Source organism: Sciurus vulgaris (genome assembly GCF_902686455.1).
Source record: "Sciurus vulgaris genome assembly, chromosome: 6".
Classification (NCBI taxonomy): domain Eukaryota; kingdom Metazoa; phylum Chordata; class Mammalia; order Rodentia; family Sciuridae; genus Sciurus; species Sciurus vulgaris.
In genome coordinates this window covers 136,460,804-136,481,867 of record NC_136466.1, presented here as the reverse complement: position 1 = coordinate 136,481,867, position 21,064 = coordinate 136,460,804, and the positions used below count along the sequence as shown (strand labels likewise).

At 37.5% G+C, this 21,064-nt stretch overlaps 1 protein-coding gene across 1 annotated transcript in view; it reads right to left on the bottom strand.

Annotated features, from left to right (window-relative positions):
* The window catches only part of PLCXD3 (phosphatidylinositol specific phospholipase C X domain containing 3), a 150,979-nt gene extending 130,169 nt beyond the window's left edge, over positions 1-20,810 (bottom strand). Inside the window, exon 1 of the mRNA XM_079145085.1 lies at positions 20,511-20,810. Within this exon, the coding sequence (XP_079001211.1) occupies positions 20,511-20,613 (103 nt within the window). The 5' untranslated portion in view covers positions 20,614-20,810. The remainder of the gene's footprint in view (positions 1-20,510) is intronic.
* Positions 20,811-21,064: the final 254 nt, after the last annotated feature.

The window sequence follows — 21,064 nt, the reverse complement described above, 5'->3', positions numbered from 1 at the left end:
CTTTCATAGTGCGAGAGCCTGAAAGAAATGAACATTGCAAAACCTACAAGACAAACCTCTGGGTATTTATGTCAAAAATCATAAAACTTAATCTGACTGGGTAAGGCATGTTCTTTTTCCCCCAAATGTGGTAAAAGAACACATAACATAAAATTTATCATGTTTAAGTGTATACTTCAATAGTGCTGATCATATTCACATTATTATACAAGTAATCTTCAGAACTTTTTCATCTTATAAATTCAAACTGAATCTATTAAGTGGTTCTCCACTTCCCTCTACCCCAAACCCTAGCAACCATTTTATTTTTTGTTTCTGGGAATTTAACTCCTTCACATACCTAATATAAATGGAAGCTTACACCATGTCTTTCTGTGACTGGCTTATAGCACTTATCATAATGTTCTCAGAGTTCATCCATTGGGCAAGTTCATTTTGAGGTCAGTTTTAACAAACATCAGTTAAAGAATCAATGATTTCAAAGTGAACCCTATATGACCTCAGGAAAAAAATCATAAATCTCAAGTATTAAGGATTAAAAGAGACCCTAGAAAGTAAATGCAGAGTTTACAATAGGTTTTCACGTTTCAAGACACATAACCTCATTCCCTTGAGAGATCAAACACAGGATTTAGTTGTGCATAGCCTGTGGGGAAATGCAGTAAAGAATACTGGCATGAATGCCAAATGACTCAAATTCAAGTTCAAGTTCTCCAATTAAGCAGAGTAACAACAGCAACCTATAGGCATATGAGTCTTGAGTCCCTATCTTCTTAAAAAAAAAAAAAAAAAACTGTTGCTAAGCAAAGAAGATAAATACATGCTGTATCTATGTAATACATAAGGTGCTTTATGGACAAAAGAAAATTATTTTAAAAATAAGTTTAAGTGTTACTGTTTAATTGATAGAGTTTCCGTTTTTCAAAATGAAAAATATTCTATGGAAGGATGGTAGTGATGGCTGTACAACAATGTGAATGTACTTGGTACTATTAAACTGCACAACTAAAAAATGATTAAAATGGTAAATTTTGTGTTGCATGTATTTTACCACAATTATTAAAATAAATTATACATTTACATACACACATATATAGACATAAAATTGTATTTAAATTGAAAAATGATTGCTGAATCAGATAGCATATTTCAGATATAGATAGTCACATTTTTTTCTATTCAAGTTAATAGCCCTGTGTTTCCATGTTTAATTGCCATTTTGGGGCCTCTAAAATACTATCAGTAACACACACACACACAATCAAATGGTCTAATTTTACTGATCTTGATATTATTGTACATATTTTTAAAGGCACAAAATACATTAGTATAGGAATCTTGGGCTCTTCTTTTGAGAAAGCAATTCTTGATACCTCCATCTAACAAGTGGAGGACAGAAGCACACAGTGTTAGTGACTTGTTCTACCTTAGGAATCTAAACTATCAATTATGAACCCCAAAAGTAATGCTTATTTTAAAATGTACATGTAAGGATGGGAAGTCAATTCTACATATATGATTCCCAATATTGAATCAAGTCAGCTTTGTAAATTCTTGATGCATTTAAAGTGTGTGACTTAAGATCCTGAATACACACACGTTCTAAAGTACTTACATGTACATTTATTGAGCAGTTACGATCAAAATAGATGAAGCATATTTGCTACCATCTGCATGAGTCACAGCCTTTATTTTTGTACAACTTTTTGTAAAATGTTTATTCTTATATTTCTAGGCATTAGGTTGAGCTTTTTCTCTTTCCCACCTCTCCTTTTATCAACATTTAATGAGCGAATATTGTTGCTAAATATTGCAGGTCCTGCTAAATTGTTTAAATGGCCTTAGAGGAGTTGTTCATTAGCATGAAATGTCTGAAGGTTGAGTTAATTCTGGGGAGAAACATGCTGTTCATACTATTTCAAGCTGAAGATTTTTAAAATTTTCTCCCTCAAGAACCTTGCTTGAAGTCAAGCCCATGGGGCCACTCGAGGATCCTGACACCAGGAATGAACCAGGGGGCCCCAATCTGTGTACAGGTAATGGCATGACCGTAGCATGGAGTCTGCATCTTTTATCACAGGAGGTCATTCTCAGTAATTACACTTGCATAGAAAAAAATAAATTCCAACTACTGGCATGCTAAAATAGTGTTCTGAATCTAATAACTTTGAAAATAACATTTGGATCCTAAATTGAGATTTGCTCCTGCTGTATTAAATTTTCAGATCATATCCCACCTGCTAAGAAATTGCTAAAATCCTCTAGGCAATTAAGCAATAAATAAGACTTTATAAAAAATGAAAGGAGTGACCAAAAACACACTATGATAAGGAAAAGGTAAGATAGAAATAGTGATTGGTGGAGTTTGATTTATTCAGTCTGTCAAGAATTCACTAGGTTACATTATATTACTCATATATCATTCATTGAGAACTTATTAGGTGTCAGGCACTGTGCTAAATATTTCACACTGATTATTCCATTTAACTCACATAATAATCTTATGAAGATGGATCACATCCTGACCTCCATTTTCAGATAAGAAAATCGATGTTCGAAGAGGCTAAATAACATGCCCCAAATCACATATTATCTTAGAGCCAAAAAAGCCTGAAATGATCAAGCTCAAATCCTGTGGCAATGTGGATGTTTAAAAGATGACCATCCAGCCTCTTTGATACTTCTACTATAGAGGATGTGTTTTCCTACTTAAAATCACATTGATAAAATGTTCATTCCTTCCTTTCAGTTTGTCAAAATCCTCATCCTTTTAAATTCTACTCTTTGGATGCTCTCATTTAGAACTCCATAGACTTCCTTGCTTAGGGTTTTGTACAGTGATGGCTATATTCTCATCTGATGCGACTTCTAGAATCTTCAGAGTTAATGACTTGGTAACCCCCCACCAACCAATTTTAATCCTCCATCCCCAGCCCCCTGACAATACACAACAGCTTTCCAATCTCTCTGCAGAAAATGAAAAGTAGTATATGCATCCAATGTTCCAGCTTTCTGAATGACTATCCAAGAGATGAGTTTCATTTAGCCTGATTTGGAGTGCTGGTAGGACATAGAATGTTCTAAATACCTGGGGACTTCTGAAAACAAACAGCTGTGGTGTGCTGCTGCTTCAAAGGACCCACAGTACAGCAGACAGACACCAGAGGGAGTGAGAGATTATAAACTTTTGCAAGAAAGACTAGAGTATAACCTTCTAATTATACACACATGAGTCCAGAGAAGACATGTCTACAGAAAAAGTTTGAGAGACCTCAGGAATCCCTAACTGTGCTGTTTGGTCAAGGTCTTTCCTATAAGAAATCAGTCTATAAAGAAAAGGGGTAACTGTTTTCAAAAACATATGTACTGATGCAAAAGTACAAGAAACACAAAGAAACAGGAAAATGGTTCATTCTAAGGAATAAAATAAATCTCTAGGAACCCACTCTAAAGAAATTAAAACATATAAATTACATGACAAAGAATTTTAAATGACCTTTGTAAATGAGCTCAGGGAAACAATACATGAACATAATGAGGATTTCAACAAAGAGAAAATATAAAAAGATTCAAACAAAATTTGGAGCTAAAGAATGTAATACCTGAATTGAAAAATTCCCTGGAGGTATTCAACAATAGACTTGATCAAGCAGAAAAAAGAATCAGTGAACTCAAGGACAGATCATATAAAATTATCCAAGAAACAAAAAAAAATTTTTTAAAGAGTAAAGAAAGTCTGAATTAAGAGAACCAATATATGCATTGTGGAATTTAAGGAGAGAGAATAAAGATTTTTAAAAATCAGAAATTTATTTCAAAAAATAATGGTCAAACACTTCCCAAATCTGGGCAGGGAAATAGACATCCAGATTCAAGAAATCAGAGGAACTCAACCAAAGAAGTTCACATCAAGACAGATTATAATCAAATTTTAAAAATCAAAGACTTTTAAATCAACAAGAGACAACTGACTCTTCATGTACAAGGGAAGTGCTATACAGGTGGATTTCTTAGTGGAAAACTTGCCAGTCAGAGAGAATAGGGTGATAGACAAGAATATTGTAACTGGCAAATCTATTCTTCAAAAATGACAGAGATTTTAAGATTTTCCCAAATAAACAAAAGCTTAAAGAGTTCATCATCATTGGATCTGCCTTACAAGAAATGCTAAAGGTAATCCTTCAAGTCAAAATGAAAACATGCTAGACAGCAACATGAAAATGTAAGCAAATATATAGCTAACTGGTGAAGGCAAATATATAGAAAAATACAGCATACTGCAATATCATGAAGTTGGTGTGTAAATCACTTTTTGCTTGGGTATAGGAGTTAAAAGACAAAATATAAAAATTGTGACTGTAAAATATGTTAATGGATACAAAATTTTAAAAAGATGTAATCTAGAATATTAATAACAAAGTACATAGGTGAAGGAGAAATAAAATCATAGAATTTTTGTATATGCCTAAATAGTGTTAAACTATGTATCATGTAGCCTTCATGGTAACTGAAAATAAAGCACCTATGGAAGATACACCCATGAATGAGAAGGAGAAGAAGGAAAGAAAATGAGAAAGGAGCCAAAGTATGTCACTCCAAAAAATCAACAAAACAAAAATGGTAAAAGAGGGACAAAAGATCTATAAAATAGAAAGAAAGCAGTTAGAAAAATGGCAATACTTAAACTTTTCTCTATAAGAAATTACTTTAATCATAATGGACAAACTCCTCAATCAAAAGATAGAGTTGTTGAATGAATTTAAAATATATGCTCCAACTATATGCTGTATATGAGAGACACACTTTAGATTTATGAACACGCATTCTGAATGTTAAAAACAGAGAAAAAAAATGTAGGAATGGTCATACTTCTATCAAACTAAATAGACTTTATGGAGATTCCTTAGAAAACTTGGAATGGAATCACCATTTGACCCAGCTATCCTACTCCTTGGCCTATACTCAAAGGACTTAAAATCAGCATTCTCTAGTGATGCAGCTACATCAATATTTATAGCAGCTCAGTTCACAATAGTTGATTCTGGAACCAAACTAGATGCCTTCAATAGGTGAATGATAAAGAAACTGTGGTATATATCCACAGTGGAATATTATTCAGTCATAAAGAAGGACAAAATTATGGCTTTTGCAGGTAAATGGATGGAGTTGGAGAATATCATGCTAAGTGAAATAATCCAATCCCAGAAAATCAAAGGCCAAATGATTTCTCTGATAAGTGGATGATGATACATAACCGGGTCAGGGGGGTAAGAATGGAGGAAGGATGGATTGTATAGAGGAAAATAAGGGGTGGGGTGGGGTGAGGGGAAGGAAAGATAATAGAATGAGACAAACATCATTATCCTATGTACATGTATGATTATGCAAATGGTGTGACTCTACTTCCTGTACAACCAGAGAAACGAAAGTTGTACCCCATTTGTGTACAATGAAACAATAAAAACAAAACTGTCACAAAAAAGGACATTATAAAATTCATAAGTGTCAAATAACCAGGAAAATACAATTACAAATATATGTGTACCCAAAATCAGAGTGCCCAAATATATGAAGCAAACTCTGAAAGAACTAAAGGGAGAAATACCACATGGTAATAGTACAAGCTGAATGTCTCTTATTCAAAATGCTTTGGACTAGAAGTTTTTGGATGTTATAGTTTTTTGGATTTTGGAATATTTGCCTATATTACTGACTGAGAATCTCTAATCTGAAAGAAATCCAAATTCTGAAATGCTCTGAAATCAGAAAATTTTTGAATATTGTGTTGGAGTTAAAAAAGTTTCAAATTTTGGAGCATTTCTGATTTCACAAAATGTCTTAGCAATTTTAAGATGACACTCATAACCAGTATCTTCTCTGACCACAAAGGAATGAAACTAGAAAACAACAGCAGAAGGAAAACTGGAAAATGAACAAATATATGGAAATTAAACACACTTTTTTTAAACAACCAATGGGAAGAAGGAAATCAATGGGAAGAAGAACAGAGAATATAGAAATTACCTTGAGAAAAAAATGAGAATGAAAATGTGAAATTTACAGGATGCAGCCAAAGCAGTACAAAGAAGAAGTTTACTTAGAAGTAAACGAGAACAAAGACACATATTAAAATCTCTGGGACACTATGAAAGCAGTACTTAGAGGAAGATTTATTTCATGGGGCGCATTCAACAAAAGAAGTAGAGATCAACAAATAAACGACTTAACACTACAGCTCAAAACCCTAAAAAAAGAAGAGCAGACCAACACCAAAGTAGTAGAAGACAGGAAATAGTTAAAATCAGAGCCGAAATCAACGAAATTGAAACAAAAGAAACAATCGGAAAAATTAACAAAGCAAATAGTTGGTTCTTTGAAAAAATAAACAAAATTTATAAACCCTTAGCCACACTAACAAAGAGAAAGAGGGAGAAAACTCAAATTACTAAAATTTGGAATGAACAAGGAAATATCACAACAGACACGAGTGAAATACAAAACATAATTAAAAGCTATTTTGAAAATCTATACTCCAACAAAAGAGAAAACCTCGAAGACATCAACAAGTTTCTAGAGACATATGAATTACCTAAACTGTACCAGGAGGACATACACAACTTAAATAAATCAATTTCAAGCAATGAAATAGAAGAGGTCATCAAAAGCCTACCGACAAAGAAAAGTCCAGGACCAGATGGGTTCTCGGCCGAGTTCTACAAAACCTTTAAAGAAGAGCTCATTCCAATACTTCTCAAAGTATTCCATAAAATAGAAGAGGAGGGAACCCTCCCAAACTCATTCTATGAAGCCAACATCACCCTGATACCTAAACCAGACAAAGACACATCAAGGAAAGAAAATTTCAGACCAATATCCTTAATGAACATCGACGCAAAAATTCTCAAAAAATTATAGCAAATCGCATACAAAAATATATTAAAAAGATAGTGCACCACGATCAAGTGGATTTTATCCCAGGGATGCAAGGTTGGTTCAATATCCAGAAATCAATAAATGTCATTCACCATATCAACAGACTAAAAGTTAAGAATCACATGATTATTTCAATAGATGCAGAAAAAGCATTTGGTAAAATATAGCATCCCTTCATGCTCAAAACACTAGAGAAAACTGGGGTAGTGGGAACATTCCTTAACATTGTAAAGGCCATCTATGCTTAGCCCATGGCCAATATCATTCTAAATGGTGAAAAACTGAAAGCATTCCCCCTAAAAACTGGAACAAGGCAGGGATGCCCTCTTTCACCACTTCTATTCAACATTGTTCTTGAGACTCAAGCCAGAGCAATTAGACAGACCAAAGAAATTAAAGGATACAAATTGGAAAAGAAGAACTCAAACTATCCCTGTTCACTGATGACATGATTATATATTTAGAGGAACCTGGAAATTCCACCAGAAAACTCTTAGAACTCATAAGTGAATTCAGTAAAGTAGCAGGTTACAAGATCAATGCTCATAAATCCAATGCATTTTTATACATAAGTGATGAATCTTCAGAAAGAGAAGTTAGGAAAACTACCCCATTCACAATAGCAATGAAAAAAATAAAATACTTGGGAATCAATCTCACAAAAGAGGTGAAAGTCCTCTACAATGAGAACTACAGAACACTAAAGAAAGAAATTAAAGAACACCTTAGAAGATGGAAAGATCTCCCATGTTCTTGGATAGGAAGAATTAATATTGTCAAAATGGCCATACTACCTAAAGTGGTATACAGATTCAATGCAATTCCAATTAAAATCCCAATGACGTACCTTACAGAAATAGAGCAAGCAATTATGAAATTCATCTGGAAGAATAAGAAACCCAGAATAGCTAAAGCAATACTTAGCAGGAAGAGTGAAACAGGGGGTATTGCAATAGCAGATCTTCAACTCTATTACAAAGCAATAGTAACAAAAACGACATGGTATTGGTACCAAAATAGACAGGTAGATCAGTGGTACAGAATAGAGGACATGGACACAAACCCAAATAAATACAATTTTCTCATACTATACAAAGGTGCCAAAAATATGCAATGGAGAAAAGATAGCCTCTTCAATAAATGGTGCTGGAAAAACTGGAAAACCATATGCAACAGAATGAAATTAAACCCCTATCTCTCACCCTGCACAAAACTCAACTCAAAATGGATCAAGGACCTCAGAATCAGACCAGAGACCCTGCATCTTATAGAAGAAAAAGTAGGTCCAAACCTTCAACTTGTTGGCTTAGGATCAGATTTCCTTAACAGGACTCCCATAGCACAAGAAATAAAAGCAAGAATCAACAACTGGGATAGATTCAAACTAAAAAGCTTTCTCTCAGCAAAGGAAACTATCAGTAATGTGAAGAGAGAGCCTACAGAGTGGGAGTATATCTTTGCCACTCATACTTCAGATAGAGCGCTAATTTCCAGAATCTATAAAGAACTCAAAAAACTCTACCTGAAGAATACAAATAACCCAATCAACAAATGGGCTAAGGAAATGAATAGACACTTCACAGAAGAAGATCTACAAGCAATCAACAGATATATGAAAAAATGTTCAACATCTCTAGTAATAAGAGAAATGCAAATCAAAACTACACTAAGATTTCATCTCACCCAAATTAGAATGACGATTATCAAGAACACAAGCAACAATAGGTGTTGGCGAGGATGTGGGGGAAAAGGTACACTCATACATTGCTGGTGTGGTTGCAAATTAGTGCAGCCACTCTGGAAAGCAGTGTGGAGATTCCTCAGAAAACTTGGAATGGAACCACCATTTGATCCAGCTATCCCACTCCTTGGTCTATACCCAAAGGACTTATAATCAGCATACTACAGAGATACAGCCACATCAATGTTCATAGCTGCTCAATTCACCATGGCCAGATTGTGGAACCAACCTAGATGCCCTTCAGTTGATGAATGGATAAAGAAACTGTGGTATATATGTATATATATATATACAATGGAATATTACTCCACCATGAAGAATGATAAAATTATGGCATTTGCAGGCAAATGGATGAAATTGGAGAATATCATGCTAAGTGAGATAATCCAATGTCAAAAAACTAAAGACTGAGTGATCTCGCTGATAAGCGGATGAGGACATATAATGGGGGTTAGGAGGGGTTAGCGTTAGGGTTAGGGTTAGGTTTAGGGTTAGGGATAAGGAGGGTGTTAAGAATGGAGGAAGGAAGGACTATATAGAGGGAAAAGAGGGGTGGGGGTGGGGGGAAGGGAAAAAAATAACAGAATGAATCAAACAACATTGCCCTATGTAAATTTATGATTACACAAATGGTATGCCTGACTTCATGTACAAATAGAGGAACAACATGTATCTCATTAGTTTAAATAATAATAAATAAATAAATAAATAAATAAATAAATAAAAATAATAAAAAATAATAATAAAATTATGACATTTGCTGGCAATTGGATGAAATTGGAGAATATCATGCTAAGTGAGATAAGCCAATCTCAAAAAACCAAAGGACGAATGATCTCACTGATAAGTGTATGATGATGCATAATGGGGGGTGGGAGGGGGGCAAGAATGGAGGAAGTAGGGACTGTATAGAGGGAAAAGAGGGGTGGGAGGGATGGGGGAGGAAAAAAATAACAGAATGAATCAAACACCATTACCGTATGTAAATGTATGATTACACAAATGGTATGCCTCTACTTCATGTACAGAGAAAGAAGATGTATCCCATTTGTTTATGATAAAAATAAATTTTAAAAAATTTTAAAAAAATAAAATAAAATGAATTAAAGATATAAACATAAGGCCTGAAACTCTAAAACATCTAGAAGAAAACATAGGCCAAAAGCTTCATAAAATTATGCTTGGTGATAGCTTTTTTTGATGTGATATCAAAAGCACAAGCACTAGAAGCAAAATAGTCAAATAGGACCATATCTAACTAAAGTTTCTGTGCAGTGAAGGAAACAATCAACAGACTTAAAGGGCATCTCACAAAATGGGAGAAAATACTTGCAAATCACATATTTGATAAGGGGTTGATTTCAAAATATATTTGGAATTCCTATGACTCAATAGCAACAAAATCATGCAACCAGACTAAAAACTGGGCAAAAGGGATAGAATTACACTGTCTCAAGGGAGACGTAAAATGGCCAAGTGATATATAAAGAGGTGCTCAACATCACTAATCACCAGAAAAAGGAAAATCAAATTCTCAGCAGGATATCCCCTTACACCTGTTAGGATAGCTACCACATTTTAAGAAAATTACAGAAAATATTAAGATATTGAAAATATGGAGAAATTGGAATCCTTGGACACTGTTGATGAGAATATAAAATGATGTTGCCTATATTGAAAACAGTATGGAGTTTCCTCCAAAAACTAGAAGGAGAACTATAATTAACTAGCAGTCCCTCTTTTGGGTATTTTTCCATAGAATTAGTATCAGAATCTTGAATCAGTATTTATGTCCCTATGTTCATTGCGGCACTGTAAATGATCATCAGTGGATGAATAGATAAAGAAAACACGGCATATACAAACAGATGAAAATTCCACCATCAAAAGGATATTGTCATATGCCACAACTTAGATGAAAATTGAGGATATCATGCTAAGTGAAATAGACCAGCTACAGGAGGACAAAAACATGCATGATTTCACTAACATGATGTATGTAATCAAACTCCTAAAGGCACAAAGTAGAATGGTGATTGCCAGTGGCTGGTAAAAATGAGAAGTTTCTGTCCAACGGGTATAAAGTTTCAGTTGTGCAAACTGAAAACGTTCTATGAATCCACCGTGCCACATTGCACTTAGAGCTAACAATATTATATCGCACAAATAAAAATTTGCAAAGAGGGCAAATAACATGTCCTGTGTTATAACCACACATACACAAAATTAAAGCTGGGTAAGAAACCAAAGGAGCAGCATGTTTCAAGAAGAGCCATGAGGTGGACCATATCACATGCTGCTAAAAAGTCAAATAAGATAATAAAGACGGTCTTAAGCTTGGGCAAAATATGATCATTCAATGACTCTGATAAAAAAAAATTTAGTGCAGTGGTGAAGAAATAATAAGATTTGGATAGGCTAAGGACAGGAAGAGAACTAACAATCTGAACACAGACAGGATATTTTTACAGGTACCAGAGAAATAGTATGATGGATAGAAAGGCAGATGTGGTACCAAAGGAGGCTCCCCTCTATGCAGACATGTTTATCTGCTGATTAGTGTGATCCCAGAGAGGTAAAGGGAAAAGGTCACTCAGGAGAGAGTGGATAATTCAGGAGTAAATTTTGAGGAGACTGAGTGGATGGGACCTGTAACATAAGAGAAGAAGCTGAATTTTGGTGGGAGCAGATCCACCTCTTTGGCGATAAGCCAAATCCAAATGAAATCCAAACTATACAAAAATAGGTGCATGTGGACTGGTGGTTTCAATCATGAGAAATTGAGAAAGTTCTTACTTGCTTGCATCTATTTTTTTCCTGCAATATAAAACGTGAGATAAGAAGTTTAAATGAGGGGGAAAGGAGATGCTGATTTGAGAAACAAGAACAGCTATGAAACTGTCATCTCAGAGACAAGGGAAATGAAGTTACTAGGTAAGTGTCATAAGACTCTCTGGCAGTGTTGAATGCCCATTTAAAATTCTTGTTCAAAAATTTCTAGTGAATTCTGTCATCCAGTCTGTGTGATTTTTCTCCAGCAACACTTATCCACCGAAGTTTTCTCAGAATGCAATACGTGGAAATTTGAGTTTAACTGAGTTGAGTTTTTTCCAGGTAAGGTGAATAAGAAAGTGAAATAAGAGAGTTAAGGACATTTTCAAGGGGGCAATTCTAATGCTGAAAAAAGGACGAATGATCTCGCTGATAAGCGGCTGATGACACATAATGGGGGGTGGGAGGGGTTAGTGTTAGGGTTAGTGTTAGGGTTAGGGTTAGGGTTATGGAGGGGGGCAAGAATGGAGGAAGGAAGGACTGTATAGAGGGAAAAGAGGGGTGGGAGGGGTGGAAGGGAAAGGAAAAAATAACAGAATGAATCACATAACATTACCCTATGTAAATTTATGATTACACAAATGGTATGCATTTACTCCACGTACAGAGAAACAACATGTATCCCATTTGTTTACAATAAAAAAAAAAGAATGTGATAAGAAGAGAACTGAGGATGTGAGGGGGTTGTGAAGACTGTTCAAAACTTCACATTCTACAGCCTTCCGCTACCTTGGAATCCTTACACCACCCACCACCGTTTTATCTTGAGAAAAATCCCGAGCAGGTCAGTGTGCTTAGAGGTTACTCTGCCTAAGGCAGCTCTGGTCCTCTCTCAGTCCTTCACATGGCAACAGGGGTGTTTGGCCCTAGGTGTGCTCTGAAATATGTTCCGATTTGCCCATCAGGATTCCATGAAGTGCGTTTTTCTCTTCATCAGCAAACATGCCAGAGGGGCCCTCCAGGAAAGCTAAGCAGACAGCTAAGATTACCATTCACCTTAGCCCACTTTCTTTCGTGAAATAAAAATTCCCTAAGTGAACTGAGGAACCTGATTATCATTTATAGAGTCCACTAAGGATAACATAATTGCGTCATGAACATTAACTCGCCAGAAGAATTCTTCTATGTAAAACATATCATTAGCTGGCATTTAAAATGGTGTGTTATTAAAGCTGTCCACCACCAGTATCTGCAATGCAATATAGAAACATAACAAGAGCACATCTAACAAGCCCAAGGGCCATCTGTTTCAGTACCTGATTTCCAGAGGTGACTAATCATGGATGCTTCTCAAGAGTGTTAAAACATCCCCTCCAGCCCCTCTCTTTCTGACCTTTCCTCCCCTCTTAATAGAGCATAATAAAAACATACGGTGCTATAGAAAGCTTTTGGCAGCAATTCTGAACCATGGTAGATTTTTCCCTTCCTTTTTGGAATGTATGATTTACATACTTTTCTGTTTTGCAGTCTTCTGAGGCTGACTTTAACCCTACCCAGACTAGGAGATAAAAGAGGAAATATATGCTTCGTGAGTAGATTAGATTACCTATGACTACGTCTAAGAGATCCTTGAGTGCCCATCATGGTGACAATTCTCTGCTTTCCAAAAATTAATGCTTGTGGTTAAGAGGCATCCAGACAGATGGGAATTGGCAAATTTTCAAGGAAAAAAGAGCTTACCCCTTTAAGCAACAAGAATTAAAATGTGTGTGTGTGTGTGTGTGTGTGAGAGATTTTATCTTTTCTTGATGGGGTCAGTATACATTACTCTGTACTTCAATGCAATGGAGCCCTTAAAGATTATTTTAAGTATGTCAGATTATTTGGCTAGCATATGACAATAGGCTAATATATTTACATTGTTCCAGGATGCTTACTGGAAAAAATAAAGATCTTACTTGCATTTCTTCTCTAGACAAATCTATAGGAACGATTAGGTATCACCCACCAGAGATTTACTCATAGGAGAAATCAAAAAGTTCCCTGAAAAAAAAAATTAGCTCAAAAGAAAGTAGATACACATGTACACAAATGCACCCACACATGTATACACACACACACACACACACACACACAAAGTGAGCTAACATCAAGAATAATGCTGAGTACAGAGCAAACTATCTCATGTATTGTCCCCTGCCCATTCACCTTAAATTCATATCTGAGTCCCAAGGCCAGAGGGTAACAACAAAAGCAACAAAACAACAAAAGACGTGCAGTTTTGGGCAGTGCTGGAACTCAGGTTTCAGCAATGATGGCAGAGTCAGGAGTAGTAGAAGTTGGCATCAGTAGTTTCCATAATGGGGGACCCATCTCTGGAAGCCTTTGACCTTTGTTAGATAAAAACGTTCTGAATGTAGGGCCTCCACAGACACAGCACAAATTCTAGCCAGCTCCCAAGTAGCTGTGATGTTTTGGGCAGCAAACTATGGGAGCACAATTTCTACGTATATTAAAGTACCAAGAGTGACAACTCTCTAACACTTTCCCAAAACAAGAAAGAAGGAAAATGGCAGAGACAAAGTGGCAGCCCCAAATCCTGGCTTATCCATTTCAACCAAAGATGACATACTCAAGAATCAATCCAAATATTTGTAGAACTATTTGAAAATCCATTAAGGAAGTATCTGGAATTACTTGAAGTGACAATTATTATGACTTTGATTTTGCAGTTGGGCTAGTAGACTTTAGAGAACACTACCTTTTGTGTCAGTGTGTCTTCATTAGGTTCCCTCACAAATATTCCCTATTATTATTGTTGGCATAAGGCACCCAACAACTCTTTGTAATTTACTCTTTCTGTTCTGAATGGGTAGGATTAGAATTAAATAAGAGAAATCAAACTCTAAAAAAGGGTATGATATATTTTCATATGCATAAAAGACATGATCCTTAATATACAACATATAAACATTGTGGTACCCACTTTAGCAATTCTAGAGGTCTTTCTCTCTGGATGTGTATGGTGTATTTAACTATTTTAGAATATTTATTATGTCAAATAACTGAAATTCAAACAAGTAAGTTATAACCATGTTTATACTTATTTCTATTCCATATAAACAGTGCTTCAAATAAATGAGGAGTGTCTTGCAAATATAAGTAAGATTAATAATTTTCTTTATATCAAAAAACAATTTACTTTTTGCCTTTGCTTTTGATGGTTTTCTGATGTGATGATCAGTACATTTTTTGCATGCACAATGCCACTTTTAATGAAGAACACTATTGAGAAGTTCTAGCTTACAGATAAAATGAGCCAACCTGCAATTTGTAGATATAACATCAGTATCTGGGTCTATGTACCAAATGGACAAAGAACCAATATAGGGATGTTTCCTAAATTGGTGTTAGTGTCTTCTAGCATCACCAGATGGTTGATTTTAAGTGGTGCGGATGGTCAATATCAATGAGCAGCAGGACTTTAAAAAAATGAAGGGAAAGGTTTTACATTTATCACAGTGATCTAATCTGAGCACTTAAGTAGCATTTAAATAACATTTATGCTCAAGGTGCATGAGGAACTGTAATGTCAGTTATCAGAAATGTTCCCAGCCTGAGTCATTAGCCTTGAGTCAAGTATGGGGTTCTGACTCTAAGCCTGATTATAAATTTGAACACTCACAGATAGAATGGATGGTACAACAGAAAGAGTCCAGTAGAAAGATGTATGTTTAAGTTTGGCTCTGCCACTTACACAAAGGTCCCCCTTAGAAATACAATAAAGGACTGTTCCTCTGACTTTAAATATGTATGTGAATTTGAGGGGTATAGATCTTGTTAAAATGTAAACTGAGATTAGATGAATCTGAATGGTGGGATCTGAGATGCTGCATTTCTATTAAGCTTCCACATATGACAACCCTGCTTGTCCCTGGACCAATTTTGAGTAGGAAGGCCTTAGAAGATTATTAATAAACCATTGGAAAATCATGACTGCATAGGAAAACACCTCCTAAATGGTAAATATATTTCACTTTACAATATATGTGTGTGTGTGTGTATATATATATTTAAAATATTTTTTCACTTTATTGATTGACAGTAGTTGGAGATTAAATTCAAATCATCAAGAAAAAAATCCCAGTGGAACAAATTATATTTCCGATATTCTTCATGGGACAGTACGGAGGAGGAAGGGATGGAAAAAGGTTGGTTGTCAGGTACTAAGTAGATAACAATATGTTCTGGTGTCCTATTGTACAGTGGGGTGACTCTGGATAATAATAATGTATGATGTATTGCAAAAAAGTTAGAAGAAAGGATTTTGAATATTTTCACCATTAAAAAATGATAGACATGTGAAGAGATAGATATGTTTAAGATGATCTGAACATTATACAAAGTGAACAGGTATCAAAATATCTTGTGGTACCCCATAAATATTTATAATTTTGTACCAATTAAAGCATAAATTTTAAAAGGTCATAAAACCCCAGACACTCTTCACTTTTTCCTTTGTTAGCAAAAAGAAAACTAAACTGGGAATTGGACAGGCAATGCAGAGGGATATTCATTCTAAACAATTTTCTTTCATTTTGATTGCCCATCACTTTGATTGTGGTGTCAACTATACTGACTAAAAATATGAAAAAAAAAAGACTTTTTCTTAGAGTACAATTAGACCTAGTCCAAGATTCATCCTACAGATTGTCTCATGCCAATTAAAATAGAAATAGTGGGGCTGGGTTTATAACTCAGTGGTGGAGTGCTTGCCTAGCACAGTGAGGCACTGGGTTCGATAATCAGCACTACATAAAAAATAAATAAATAAAGGCATTGTGTCCACCTACAACCAAAAATATTTTTAAAAAGTAGAAATAGTAAATTACAAAGAACAGGAATAAGAATCTGGCTCCAAGACCACTGGCAACAAGAAGGGATTACTGTGAGGAAAGAAATTAAAAACTAACAAAGTGTGGCTCTAAAGTCCAAGAGTATGGCTCAGTGATAGAGCACTTGTCTAGCATGTGTGAGGTCCTGGGCTCAAGTCCCAGCACTGCATAAAACAAACAAAAATAAACAAAAGTAGACACACACACACACACACACACACACACACACACACACACGCACGCACACAAATCAGAGTTGGCTAAATGTCTGGTTTTCCTAAGTAAAAATGTTCTTTTTCATTGGGGGTGACTTTTCTAAAGGAAATAAACAAAATCCACAGGGATAATCATTGATTTATAAGGCTTTCTGTGTTCCTTATCTAAAACACCACCAGCAACTCCCTATTCAAGAAAACATACATTTTCTCTGAGGTTCCAGCCCTACAACATTTTGGCCAATTTTTAATTATTGCGTGGTCAGTTTGTTGCCATGATGTATATGAGATTTTTATCATCTATCCGAAATGCATAGCAAATCCCTCCCATGGGCTAAATCCTTCCCAGTTTTTTAAATTTTACACAGAATGACTCCCTGCCACAGATCCAGATTGCCAGCACTTGACTTTCTGCTGCAGTCCATCTCTTTTCAAGGGTTCTGGAGCCACTGTGATTGTATATTTAGAATTCTGCTTCCAAGATGCCAAATACTCATCATTCACCTTTACCTGAACTTATACTTCGTTTTTCTGTTTCCACCTCTGTTTATCTTTTCTTACCTGCTTACAGTAAGAGGAATCATCGTTCATAATGCAAAATGCCATTGTTAAAAAGTATTGATGAATGAAAACTTAGTTTGGTTTCATCAGAGAGAGAAATAAATGATAAAAAAAAAAAGGCTGAAATTTGAACAACCACTTATGTGTTCTAGTAGTATTATTGCTTTGGAAAAAAAATTGAAAGTAAAATTACTAATACCAATGACTAACTTAATTCTTCAGCCCAGTCAATACCAAATCATGAAGCCATTTAAATGCAAAACAGCACTGGGAGACTTGGTTCTGAAAGCATTCAAGATGCAGACACTTCGGAAACATTTAGAGACGCCAGAATTGCACACATGGTGGGTAATATCATACACACGAAAATTGTTCTTTGCTCTAGTCCTGAGTAATTTGAGTCAGCAGCCCCTAGTAGGTGGCCTCATAATTAAGCAGTTCTTCACTTTGTCGCTGCTTCACCTAAGAAACCTGAAGCTTTAAGGATGACTGAGCAGTAGCTCCCCTCCACAGAAACACTTGTGTGGTGCACCAGGCGTGGTTTTAAATGGTGGAGATAATTGCTTAATTCAAGCTGTAGCAACTGGCCAAATAAACATGTAGCAGCCAGGAAGCTATTAGCATGATTTTAAGGCAATTATTCCATTAGTGTTTAATAGTCTCCAATTAGTCTTCTCTGACTATCTAAGTTTGAGTGTCTTTTTTCCTCCAAATTTTTTTAGTGTTGAGTAATGCAGAAAAGTACTGAAACTGTTCTTAATCTTGGTGATATATATATATGTGTGTGTGTGTGTTTCTCTCTGTGTGTGTGTGTGTGTGTGTGTGTGTGTGTGTGTGTAGGGAGAGAGAAAGAGGAAGTCTGTTTATATATGTGTTTATGTGATATATAGATAAATATGAATATATTACATATATATCATATATACACACATAGCAGATCTACAGAATCATGGGAGTATTTAGGAGTATAGATTTGGTGAGATAAGTTGTGTGTGGATTTGTGTATTTCTCAGAAGTACTTTGGTGAAAATGAGAGGCTTTGCAGTGGATCCACTTGGAATATCATGCTAACAGGGGTTGGGAAAGCAACAGAAATTCCCATGGCATTCCACTGCCATCATCTTTGTGTCTCTTCTCAAAGATCACCAGAATATCAAACTCTCAGACGTCTAATTTCCCCTCAGTCCCATGGAGAGAAAAGGGAAACTGACCTTGTTCCTGCTAATTCCTAGATCCTAGTCTTCTCATGTTGGTTAGTACCAGTTGGTGCTGAATCATCCAAACACAAATCATAAGGCCTTTCCCTCCAAAATTCCTAGAAGACCTTCCTTAGGTCCATTTTAGGGGTTGAATTACTGAACTGATTGTAGGTCATTTGCCTACACTGTTTCAGTTTGGGTTTTTTTTGGTTTTTTTTTTTTTTTTTTTTTTGGATCTAGGAAGTGAAGATAATAATACAGTATGGTCTACTTCACAGATTTTTGGGAGAATGTGAGGTGAAATACATACCAGGGCTTTGAAAAGTGAAGCATTACAGAAATGTAAGGTAGATTCTGGTGTGGTGTCAACCCTCATCACTATTTACCAACTTAGTCTTTTAACTTTGTTAATCTCTGGAGAATCACTATCTGAAAGCTGCCATCTCAACCCTTCTTACCTTCTATGTGTGCATTAAAAAAACAAAAAACCTCAGGTTAGACCATGTGAAACTAAATGCCTAAATTCAAATAAAAATGAAGGAAGAAAAAGTATTGGAACGCCTGTGTAAGTGCCAGTGGAATTTTGCCAATAAAGTTGTGTACTTTCTACTATCTCCTTCAAAAGAGCAATCCCCAGACTCACCCAGGTAGCCAAGTAAGTGCAGAGTGGAGAAGCTGGGTTGTTCTTTCCTCTGGGGATCTCTGGGCCCTTGGGAAGACGTGTTGCAGGAGGGCAAAAGGAGACAACCCTTTCTGTAGAGGGCACTCAGGGCAGCCTGTGTCTGTTAAAGCTGTCAAACATTCACTTTACTAACAGCCTTTTATTGGAGTTACTGATCAGTTCCAGCGCTGTTTATTGGATCCTCTTGGGGTTTTCAGGAGAAACCCCCCCACCTCCTTTTTTCCTGGTTTAGCCCCTCCACACCTTTCTTTCTTTTTTATGTTTTCCATCAGTGGCTGAGAGAGGGCGCTGGATGGGGCAGATCAAGAGAAGGTAGACCAGAAGGTTAAATTTAATAACCCAGTTCTGCTCTGAGCAGGAGGCAGAATACCCATCAGTAAACTGCCCTCCAGCCAGGTCCTGAAACGATCAGGTGTGCGCTCCCTCAGTTCATGTGCATAGCCAAATTGCTAGTGAAGTACGGTCGGGTTCCCAGCTGTCATCCTTGTAAACTGTACTGAAACCACTCACCCTTGATGGCTACCTGAGCTAGGGGGCTGCTGCGCGCTCCCCCTACCCAACGCCCCAACCCAGAAACCTGCCCAGTCTTCTGGTCCAAGTCGAGCGCGCCATACTGAAGCCTCTGGATACCCCGCGTCTCTTCCTCGTTTTTCCCCCCAAGCTCCTTTCCTTCTAGGCGGTTTGGACTTGGCTCACTCACCTTTCACCCACCATTTGCGCATTAATCCCACCCCTCCACTCTGCTCTCGCAGGTTCCCCAGCCCAGTTTCTGTCCCGAACAGCAAACGCAAGGTTCGCACGGGTTTGCTTTCTTGACCCGGGTGCCTTACGTTGCTAACACGCACTTGGACCAGACTCCAGATGGTGGCCACTCGGCCAGTTCCTCAGGGTACACGCCGATCAGGAGACGGTGCACGCTTCTTGACCCCATCAGCTCTCTGTCAAGGGCAGCGATCACGCCGCCGCCTGTCCCTGAACTTTCATCACTCTTCGAGAAGCGCTTTGTCTTTTTAAAGGAGCCTGGGAACGAATATTAATGACTCGAGTAGGTTCTAACCGAGAATCTACCAAATCTGTTCCATTGCCTACCAGGCATGGACTCAGTTCCACGCGCGGGAGCCGAGTCCCCCGGACACCAGCTCGCACTCACCGCGCACGATCACCCCACAGCTACAGAAATCGCCCTGCGCTCCCCAAATCTGCAGGGAAAACCATGGGAGGGGGCACAAGGCGCCATCCTGAAGCCTGGCTTCTTTCCTACTCTAGTCCTGCGCATACAGCCTGCTTCAATAGCCCAGGGGGAAGCAGTCACCTTGACTCCTGGCCCCACGGTCCCCAGAGGTTTGAAAAACGCCCGGAAGCCCAAGGCCACCAGGCATGCACTCGCCTGGCCTGAGACCCACCCCTGAAGACGAGTTTCCCCACCCGCGGGCATCGTGGCAAGTTACCACTTAGTGGCAGATAAAGCAGGGCGGGGCAGGTAGAGCGGGCGCCAAGCCTCTGCGCGCCTACCTGGGATGGCTAAATTGGTGAGGGGGATGCTGTGGATGCTCTCCGGCAGAGTTGCCATCCAGTCGGCGAATTTCAGCTCGTTTTTCCCCTGAGACGAGGCCATCGTGCTGGTCGACGTGCCGCGAGCTGGTCCCCGCACTCCACGGGCAGGCTGGCAGGCTGCTACCGCTAATCCAATGTTTGCTGGAGCCCCGCTAGAGTTTACACTCCGCTCTGCGCCACACCCACAGGATGGCGCAGACACATGCTAATTTTAATAATTATTCAAAACACCCCATGCTCCCTTAGTGCCTCGCCAGACTCTGCCGGAGCTTTTGTTCCTGACGTCCGTGCTCAGCTCTCCCCGCTCTCCCCTCCCTCCCTGACTGACTCTTTCCTCCAGTCTTACCCCTCCTAGGCGGCTCTGCCTTTCCTCGCCATTCTGCAGCTTGCCTTGGCTTCTTATTATTAGTCTTTTATATTTTATTTTTTGACTTGATTCACACAGCCCCTCTGTCCATGGCCTTGCTATGTCCACTGGGTGACTTTCTGATCCTGTTTGTATGAATGACAGA